Consider the following 10,375-nt stretch of genomic DNA (forward strand, 5'->3'; position numbering starts at 1 on the left):
ATTATTGCTCTATCGGATATCAACGAAATATTGTCCAAGACAGAAATTTGTTCGGTTTTGCCTGTTATCTAAGAGGTTTGGAAAAATATCCAAAAAAGATTCATAAAATTGGCATAGATTCCATTATTAGGCTATTATTTTTTTCCTCTCTTTTTTTTTTTTTTTTTGCATGCATTAGTTTAAATAATTAAAGTGGCTGACAAAAGTAAAAAGATATTCATTAATTAGAAAGTGTCAAATGCTTTGGCATATTTGTAACAACAAAAAAAAAACAAAGTAAAGTGCAAATCAATACAAATGTAAATGCATATGTAAATAAATGCATAAATACATAAATCATAAATAGACACATCTTTTTAAAAAAAGATAAAAACCTCAAAGATGAATGCTGTGCTTCTTGATGCAACTAAACTATTATACAACACTGGAAAAAGGTTTGACCTTTTGAGGAAATCCAGGACATTTTTTATGTCTCCATCCCCATCCAACACTGACAAATTAAAAAATAATAATAATAATAACATCAGATTTAGGTTATAGCAAAACTGTTAAGGAATACCCTGGTGGCTCAGTGGGAGTTTTTAGCCATCTGATCCTGAACTGGAACTCATAACGGTCCACTGTTTGCGGTTAAGTAAGCGCATATCCCAACATTACTTAGAAGTAAAGAAAAGAGCTCTTTTGTCCACGGTTTTAAAAATACGTCATTTCTCACCACACAGGTGTACTGCCTGTACTACCACATTGTGACAGGTGTGTCTTTTCTTCACAGTTCATTGTGGTAATGTCAGAAGCCACGTATACAGACACTGTATACTGCGGGTGTCCGGTTGTATAAATAAATATCATTACAAGTATCTTGTTTACTTGCACAGGAGAAACGCTGTGTGCTTTCCTTGTTTTGATGCTTTATCTTTGTAAGCTCAGTCCAAGGTCGGTCTCAGTAAAAGCAGGACACCACATGTATCCTTAGATTATGAAGGTCTGTTTTTAGAAACGCATAAAACTTGAAAGCTCATTGAATCTCACTGGAAGAAAACCGATGATGTGATTCATGCTTGGAGATTGGAGATGAGTTGTGCTTTAGTGTCATTTCCTGGTGGATTGGGAAAACAAAAAAAATAACAGAATGCTGAGGGTAGATATGGACATAAATAGATCTAGGTATCTTCAAAAATGATGAGCTAGATGTGCTGTGCTTTATTTATCTTCACAGATATTTCAAAAAGCCTCAACGGGAAGTAACTTATCGACGCAGGTGACAGTCTAAATTAGGCATTGAAAACTTTTCACTCCACTCTCAGATGAGGGAAGATAAAACAAAGGAGAGATTGGAGGGTTCTTGATAGGAACGGATGCCTTCAATCTATTTTTGTCATATACCTCGTGATTCTTGCAGAGAAAACACTCCTACCTTGTAACACTCAGATTCTGCTTTTTGGGGGAAAGAAATAAAAGTAGGGAATGAGGCCAGGAAAATTGCATGTAAACAAATTAAAACCACCCCAGTCAGTCTCCCAGGGAGCTCAGAGGGGAGAACGCCCCCTTGAAACACGCCGACTCATAGTGCTTGTTCAGGTAACTCTTGAGTGCAAACGTCTTGTTGCATCGTTTGCACTTATAGTGCTTGAAGGCTGAGTGTGTCTGCATGTGAGCACGCAGGTTAGACCGGTCAGCAAACGCTTTGCCACAGTGCGCACACCCAAACGGCTTCTCCCCCGTGTGCGAGCGCATGTGGCCCTGCAGCAGCCACGGCCGGCTGAACGCTTTGCCGCACACGTCGCACTTGTGCTTGAGGTCGTGGGTCAGGAGGTGCATAGCCATCGCTGGCATGGAGACGTACACTTTCCCACATGTGGGGCACTTCTTAGCCATCTTGCTGTCTATGCTCCTGTGCGTCTGCTTGTGCCGGCTCAGGTTGGAGGATGTGGCGTAGGTTTTACCACACTCACTGCAGGTGTGCCTCTGGGCAGTTCCCCTCAGGGTTCCCGTGGTTTTCCTTCGTGATCGTCCGTCCATGATGAAAAACGCATCCACGCTGTATCCTTCACTCACAGCTGTGTCGCCGTTGATGTATCCCCCGGCTGATGACGAAACTTCAGACCGGGGACTGTCTGGCTGGTCCGAATCGCCATGGATATCACCATGGATGCCAGAATATGTGTTGTTGATGCGGCCATAGATGACCGATGAGTGGCTCGGGGAGGGTACTTTAGAGATGACTGATGAATCGCTTCCAACCACATCGTCGTAAGGATTAGGACTCAGATAATCACTGACGTAGCCTGAAGAGACAAAGAAAGAGGTAAGTCATCGTGGCAGGAGGATTGATTGGCTTGGAAATCTACACGAGTGACTGCTACAAAGCTTAAACAGAGTCAAAAGGGATATTTGAGTGCTGGCAAACCTGTCTCTAACAAAAACCTAAAGGGGCAGTTCACCACAAAATTTAAATTAAGCTTTTTCTGCACTTTAGTGTTGCTTATCCACACAAATGGCTTGAGTGTGAGTTTTCCAGTTTGAGACACTGACTGTAAAACCGTCTGCTTCCTCTTGGACAACATCATACTGTTCTCGTTGTCTTGGAGCAACTTTGACCACACAATTTCCTTTGGGATTAATAAAGTATTCTGATTCTGATTAATGATTCTTTCCAGAACCTGACTCGTCAAAACACTAACAAACATTGCATTACATAGGAACTGTTTTTCTCCTTCTACTGTTTTAATCCATGAACCAAAAGAGGCAGCCAGCTAACATTTCTTCTTTTATTCTAGAATGACACATCTGAGATTGGTAAAAGGAAAATAGTTCTCTTTTTTGAGTTACTAGAAAATATTTTCTCATACAAAACTTTTTCCCAAATGTATGATTGCGTATTATGTTGCTTCAAATGTTAATCATTTTGCACCTTTTAGGTCAAAAGTGCAGAGCACAAAAACGGAAGAGATTAATATTAAGTGCCAAGTTCGTCCAACTATCCACCATGTTGTTGCAATTAGTTATAAAAAGAAAGCACCTGAGTGCTAGAAATACAAGATATGGTTCGAGTATCTATTATAGCACTCGTTACGATACTACTCAAGACCCTGAGGGCTCTGTAGAACCTATCACTACTAAGAAAATTGTTTGTTTTTTTAACTTGTATTGTATAACGGCAGGCCTCAATCACACTCGTTCATCAAAGTTCATTCATTATTAACATTTTGTCTCCAGACTACATTACATTACTGATCACACCCTGGCATCTCTAGTTTCTAAATATCAATCATACCACAATAAGGATCACATGAACCACATTCACCATGTGTTCTGCACTCCCATTATGCCCAGTATCCATAAAAGACCAAAAGGTTTCCGAGTCGATTCGAAAGAAATACCTTCACATCGGTTTTTGGAGGTGATGCAAAGCAAATGAAGGAAAAGAGAAGGAGACAGTTGTGGTATTCATAGTGGCAGTAAAATGCTTCTCAGTCCTTACAAGCAAGGAAGAGACACTTTCCCCTCAGTGGGAAATCTTTATTTTTCATTGGAGGGCTCAGTGAGCACACTTGCTCCTCATCAGCTGCACCTTTTCTGACAGGTCTGAAGCTGCACACAGTCACACCTCAGGGCTGTCAAAACCTCAACTGCTGTACAAAGAGCATCTCTATTACAGCAGCTGGGTGTGTGGGGGGGGCGTCCAGTGCATTACTCAGTGGGCGCAGTGACACTGACAGTCTCCGTCTTGAGGGAAAACGGGAAGTACACTTCACCGAGACTCACAAATTCCAAAGCAACCTGCATATTTGTGCACAACCCCTGACAAATCTGGTGAATTATTTGATGCCGCGTTATGATGCCAGCTGCTTCATTATTTCTATTATTGGCACTCAACAGGCTAAACTGTAACAGACACAAGGAGAGACTGGTAGCTAATAACCCATGGCCGCAACTCCTGTGGATTTATGCCGATCAATAGCTCTCCATTTCAATTAGCACTCTGTGAGCATTAAGACACAGACAGCAGAGGAGATACTATTGCTGGTAATATAATTTCATGATGCAGTTCTGAGAAAGGCTCAGATGTTGGTCGATAATGTGATGAGAACAACAGACAGAGGGTAGAAGGGTAGAGAAAGGGGAGTCATATTAAGGTGAGGAAGAGAGGGAGGAAGAAAGAAAAACCTAGCGGGGAGAAAGTAATGCTACGTTAAATGTGGTGATGGTGGTTGGGTGGTTTGGCAGTCCTGTACACAGCGCTCATGCTAATTTAACATTTTCGAATTTAATTAAGACCAAGTAATAGAGAGAGAAAATAGAGGGAAAGCGAGAGGGGGGGAGAAGAGGTGTGGAGTGGAGAGAGAAAATCATGAATCATAAATATTCAATCATTGCACTCTGGAAGGAAGTACTGTGTTTGTGTGTGTGCCCGTGTGTGTGTGTGTGTGTGTGTCTTGTTTTATAGAGCATGAGTAAAGTTTTGAAACATGACCAAGTGCTCAGTTTGGACCCTTATAACCAGGTATGTTGACTAAGAGCAGCTGGAGTCTTGGAGATGTTGTAGAGAGTCGTAATCACTCAAACTGACAGTTTCCAGTCCTGCTACAGTCCTGGACTATAGTGGATACTCAGCAGCTGCACTGGAGGTGGTATAGCCTTGCAAGCTGCTGCAGATAAACCACCTACATCTGCTTCCCTCCCTTCTCTAACCTTGCCCTGACTCACCAGTGGCACATGCCACACCGGTGGGCATGGAGCCACTGCAGGTGGGGAAAAGTGCAATATGTGAAACTAAAGTAAATTAAGGTCCACTATAGTCAAAAGAAGATTGATATCTCCATCTGTAGTAATTTATATTTGGCAGCACAGCTCTGTTCTGGGACCTCACCGCACTTCCATGTGCAAATATGGAAAGATGGAGGTGGGGAAAGCAGCAGCAAGACAGCAGCATACAGAACAGAGCAAGTGTCAGTGACAGATGTGATAAGAATTAAATTAGACGGTGGGTTTCAAAGTGGCTTGCAGATGTGCCACAACTGAGGTCTAAAGTATCATCGGCAAAGGGCCTTGAAGAAGACGTTCTCCCAAGTGTTGGCAATCAGGGTAGTAAAGTAAATAATCTGATGCGCATCAGAAACACTTTAGATATTTTTCCAGAAGGTCAGTTTTGCCTTAGACCTCAGAGGGTTAAATAACAACCTATGTGGGATAACCAGCTGGATGTGTAGTAGAGCAGAGTTTCGTCATCAGTTAATGTGTGCTGGCACTGAGATCACCTGATCTGCCGGGACTGCCTGCTAAGTTTTGTTGATGCTATCCTGCTGACCTTTATTCCACTAAAATTTACACTTTCAGTGGTTAATGATTGCTTTGAGAACGGTTTGTGGGGTTTATACACAGACGTCTTCTTCTGATAGGGGCAGTGGCAGAAGAAGTTTGAGAACCGCTGCTCTGATCAACGTTGCGTTAGCAAAGATGGCACCAAATTCCAAACTCTTACTGCACAAAATGCAGTAAGATTTAGCGAAAAATGATGATACCGTCAGATTTTCTGAAACAGCATACTAATCCATGGTCGTGACCTGCTGGATAAGCAAGACATGGAAAGCCAATTTAGAGTCTATGATGAAAAGGGTTCATCTTTCTGGGGACAAAAAGATGGTGTTCAGTGACTGTTATCTCAATGCATCGTATAACTAATTATTTCTTGGCCACCACAGAGGGTAAATTGTCCTGCTGGTGATGTAGGGAACTATATGATCTATGACTAATTAGCAGAAATCTTTGGTCCTGCGTCCAAGGAAAGAAAGTTTGGGAGGGAGACAGACTGAAAAAGAAGTCTTTTCAAGTGAGCAAAATAACCCTATCCATTATCTACATTATCTTTGACTATTCTGTGAGTACCATATCACCTCTCCTTCACCTGTACTAACAGCCAGACTGAGCCATGCATATGTGACTGACAGGCAGAAACAAAAACAAAGCTCGCTGTCTGGTTCTAGGATACTTTTTTCTCACACAGAACCTTTTTTGCACGATCCCTGCCAATTAAACATGACCATTCCCTTTCATCCCTTTTCATTTAAAGCGCTCTGACTGTGACTGTTGCTGTTACTGCGCATCTCGGCATCAGTGTACTGTCTCTATTTGTTTTTTTGTCTCTCTCTGTCTGAGTATCTGTCTCGCTGTGTCAACTCCGTATTCATTTCAAAGTACTTTAGCAGCATTAGAGCTGATAGCTGTTCTAAATGCTTATTAAAGATTAAATACTCTGCCAAACTAGAGCCATCCCACTTTCATGTGTCTTTGAAATACCGAGAATTAGGAATGGAAAGAAAAAGAAATGGAGAGGGAGAAAGACTGCAAGCTACAATTTAATTTTTGATCCAAACCAGCAGTAACTGACGCACACTTGTGTGCTTTGGACACTTGTAGGTCACTGACTGCTTCCTGTCTGTGTGTGTGTGTGTATGTGTGTGGGTAATGCTGTGCACTCAGCTGTGCAAGCTGCCTTTCAAATGTGCCGAGTTGACAGAAACAGTAGAGTGCGTGTATGACTGTGTGTGTGTGTGTGTGTGTGTGTGTGTGTGTGTGTGTGTGTGTGCAACAAGCTGCATTTGCTTCAGTCAAACTGTTGTTATATTTATAACAAGGGATAGCTTCCCTAGTCTGTACATGCTTGCCACAATGCTACTGCTGCTGCCTCTGCTGCATGTTTCTGGTTTCAGATCATCAGAACGCTTGGGATCTCTTCATCTTACATTTGACCTTGGCACAATGCGAAAACCAGCAGGCTGCACTAACTCCATTACACGCTTGTCCCCGTGCAGTGACGGTGATTTTTTTTTTTAGCTCTTTAAAGCTGCAGTCATTCTTTTTTGGCCACTAGAGGGCAGAATAAAGCAGACACACAACCCAGGCAAATTATTGACCTATAAGGGTGTTATGTGTTTTTCTAGCAAAATCTGCCACTTTATTTGCTTTACATTACTGGATGCTGAACAATGACTCTCAAAACATAAATCAAAACAATAAGCTAAAGGGGGCCAAAGGGGGATAAATGAAGCAAAAAAACACATAGCAATTTTACTCTGGGGATTTGTGACCCATTTACATAGCATATAGTAATTTTATCCAGTATCGTATCTTTAATGTCAAGGGCATATTGACATAGATAAAAGCTCCCATCTCTGTTAAAGTGCATATGGCATGTTTTCTGTGGTTTTGCTTCCGAGATTATCAGACCAAAGCAAATGCATGACTTCTGAGTAGAAATGCTAGGTAAGTATTCCTTTTGTAAAAGATTTCCACACTTTTCCACTGAATATTTGACCCAAATACTGCCCTTTTCATTGACTTTGTATCGTATTTTCCCCGTGTACCCCAGATTATACAGTGCGTGGGAACCATTGGCAGCCAGTGTAGCTGGGCATGATTGCAGAAATCTTTGAAGGTGACTCACAGGTACTGGAGAGAAGGCTGATTTGAATAATATAATTGGCAACAGAACAACGGTGTATCCCAATGTATGTGTGCTGCTGACATAATGCATTAACATAATCATTTAGCATGGTTTTCTGCAATGATCCTGCGCTCACTGGCTCCCTGTTGCTTCCGCCACAGTCTTTGTATGCTCCTTCGGGAAAAATGTATTTTTCTGCACTAACATGTTAATGTCAGCAACTGTTCAGAGCTGGATGTGTGTGTTTTAATGCTTTGTGTAAGAGTAAAGGCAGGGGGAGATGCGAAATCCTACAGGTACATTTAAAAACTATAACAGGTTGTAGAGGGAGTGCAAAGCAAACCTGAAATTCCATTAAGCATTCTCTCCTGTTTTCTTTAAATTATCTTTTATTCCAGATGTGACTTCCTTTCCTTGAGCATTAAAAACCATAAATAATACAGAGCAATTCAGCCTCATGAAGTGCCTATATAGAAAGCTCTTAACCTCCGACCTGACTGCAGTCAGATCCAATGTGCATCGCACATATATTACCTTATATGACCTATTTTGTATTATTATTACACCGTCTCTTTTATTGCCCCAAGTCTCAAGAGGTTCTTATCAGACTGAGAGTGTAGGTTTCCTCTCATTTGCTTCTCTACATAAGACTATTTAATGGAACCAGAGCATTTCACCGAGTATAATTACAGTGTTGGAAATGGTATATTTTGGGGGGGGCTATGACCGAAGTTTGACCCTGTAATTCCCTTCTCCTCTTCCTTCTGAAACAGTCATGACTAATGCTTTAAATCTGAGGGTGAAAACATTCTCAGAGGGATGCATGGCAGGCTTTAAATGGGCGCCTGTCTCCGCGCGCGTGTATGTGTGCTCGGGTGTGTTTGTGTGTGTAGGTGTGTGACTAACCTTTGTCATGATGATGGAATCGCAGACTGAGCTCTTCTCTTCGGCTGTGACCATACGAGCTCTCCAGATCGGCAGCCGAATAGTCGTCCAGCTTGACTTTCTTCACTAAGAAAGACCGAGGCATGATGGCTCCTACACTTGCACGACAAACACACGCTTTTCTATCCAACTTCAGTCTAAACTCACAACCTATCAGCTGATTTTTATTTTAACCGTGTAATTTTATTTATTTACTTTAATTCAGCCACTAAAGCTACGCTTGCTCCCTTCCGTCAAACACCTTGGAAAAGTGGAGACATGGCTTTTAAAGATCAAAGAAGCCGAGCTTTCCTCGTGTGCTTCTGCATGTTTACCACACATAATATTAATGTATTTTTTTATTTTTTTTGCGGTGGTTTGTCAAATATAGGCTATGTCTGCAAGTAATAGCTGGATCTCATGGAGAAAGCGATCTGTTTTCATCCCGTTAACTTGCCACTGGAAGACCTGTGGAGTCCTAAAGGCTGGAAAATAAAAGAATATAAGTCAGTTTCTGTATGGCTGCTCCGTTAAAAACGTCCCTCGTGCCGTGCTTAAATCCGTTGCTTCTAAAAGAAAGATTATGGTCTCGTTCTAACAAACCGCTGGTCTTCAGCACGCGGACAGCTCCCAACAAACACTTCCTAACGTCCAGGCTCGTGCTTTCAGCACCGGACAGCTCCTCCCGTCGCGAGACTCTTCCCCCCCTCTTTTTTTTTGTTTTTTTTTTGTTTTACACCGCGTGCCACAGCCAAACCGCTGTTGCCCCTTCAGCTCCAGAGGGAAAGGAGAGGAACAGAAAGGCGAAACGAGCAGTTTTAAGGGGTCTTTCTGCTCAAAAGTAGCAATCCAAACACAGGTGAGTCAACGACTTGACGATTTTTGACCAAAAAACCACCCCAAACAAATAAACAAACATTTGGGTGCCGCTCAAAGAAGCGGGAAGGAGTATGGCAGCAGAGTTGCAGCGCTTGGTTAAAGGTCGGGACAGTTTAGTCCAAGAAACCTCTTGAGACCTTCGCAGGACTTCAAACCCCAGCTCGAATATCACAAACTCAGCCAAAACGTCATCACAGTTCATTTAAAATAAATAAATAAAATATTGCTCAGATTTGTTTTTAAAAACTGCGGCTGGAAGACCAGAACAGCTCTTCTCCGGTCGCTAACTCTTCGTTTCACTCTCTCTCTCTCTCTCTCTCTCTCTCTCTCTCTCTCTCTCTCTTTCTTCTCCCCACTCCTCGCGCGTGCGGAGCTGCGGCTCTCTGTAGTGCACGGGATCAGCTGTTGCGGCTTTATAGGGCGCGAGAAGGAGGGGCCAGGGGCGGTTGGGGGGTGTGCTGGAGCTAAATTTTATTCATCAGGAGAAGAAAAAGAAAAAAGAAAAAAAAAGAGCATCTTGTCTTGTTGGACCAACAGCAGCGGTGCTCTGTGATAGCCGGGGAGGGTTTTATTTCGATAGTTTCTTGTGCTTGCCCGCTCTCACACTCTGATTATGACAGTGAAAGATGTTTGGATGGATGCAAGGATGGGTGGATTAGTCCATAAACTGGAAAGCAAAGATTGCGTCTATGTAGACAGGAAAGTTTTCTTTTTAATCTGTTACACTGTGTTGTTTCTATAGATAATCTTTTGCTTTTGCATGTTAAGCTCATGACGTATAAAAATGTTATGTTATAAAAAGTTCAGTAACTGTTGCTTTAAGGGGAAACGTTTGTGTGCCCGCCTGATTTGTAGTCCTTCCTAGGGACCGAAAACCATCAAACCAACCGCTCAACGCCAACTTCTAATGTAGCCCCGCACACAGGTCAACGCTTTTACGCTGCGATCAACCAATCAAGCTCCTCTTATGCAAATCAGCGCTTCTCTTGACCAATCAGATCCTAGGCGCATAAATCCATAGTCAGCATTAGCCAATGAGTTTGTTTAATGCAGCTGAGGTGAAGGTGTTTTTACTGAATGGTCTTTCAGAGAGACAGAGAAATAGACGGAGACCACCTTTTTTTAAAT

The 10,375-nt window shown here is 42.3% G+C and overlaps 1 protein-coding gene across 1 annotated transcript; it reads right to left on the reverse strand.

Annotated features, from left to right (window-relative positions):
* Nucleotides 1-353: 353 nt before the first annotated feature.
* On the reverse strand, nucleotides 354-9,617 carry LOC102194457 (transcriptional repressor scratch 1). The gene is made up of 2 exons (XM_005740599.1): nucleotides 8,351-9,617; nucleotides 354-2,285 (listed from the first exon to the last, which is right to left on the reverse strand). Exons 1-2 carry the CDS (start codon nucleotides 8,472-8,474, stop codon nucleotides 1,510-1,512), a joined length of 900 nt encoding a protein of 299 aa, XP_005740656.1. The 5' UTR covers nucleotides 8,475-9,617; the 3' UTR covers nucleotides 354-1,509.
* Between the last annotated feature and the right edge of the window lie 758 nt (nucleotides 9,618-10,375).

The sequence above is a fragment of the Pundamilia nyererei genome, unplaced genomic scaffold, assembly GCF_000239375.1.
Source record: "Pundamilia nyererei isolate P.nyererei 1_Seehausen unplaced genomic scaffold, PunNye1.0 scaffold00102, whole genome shotgun sequence".
NCBI lineage: Eukaryota > Metazoa > Chordata > Actinopteri > Cichliformes > Cichlidae > Pundamilia > Pundamilia nyererei.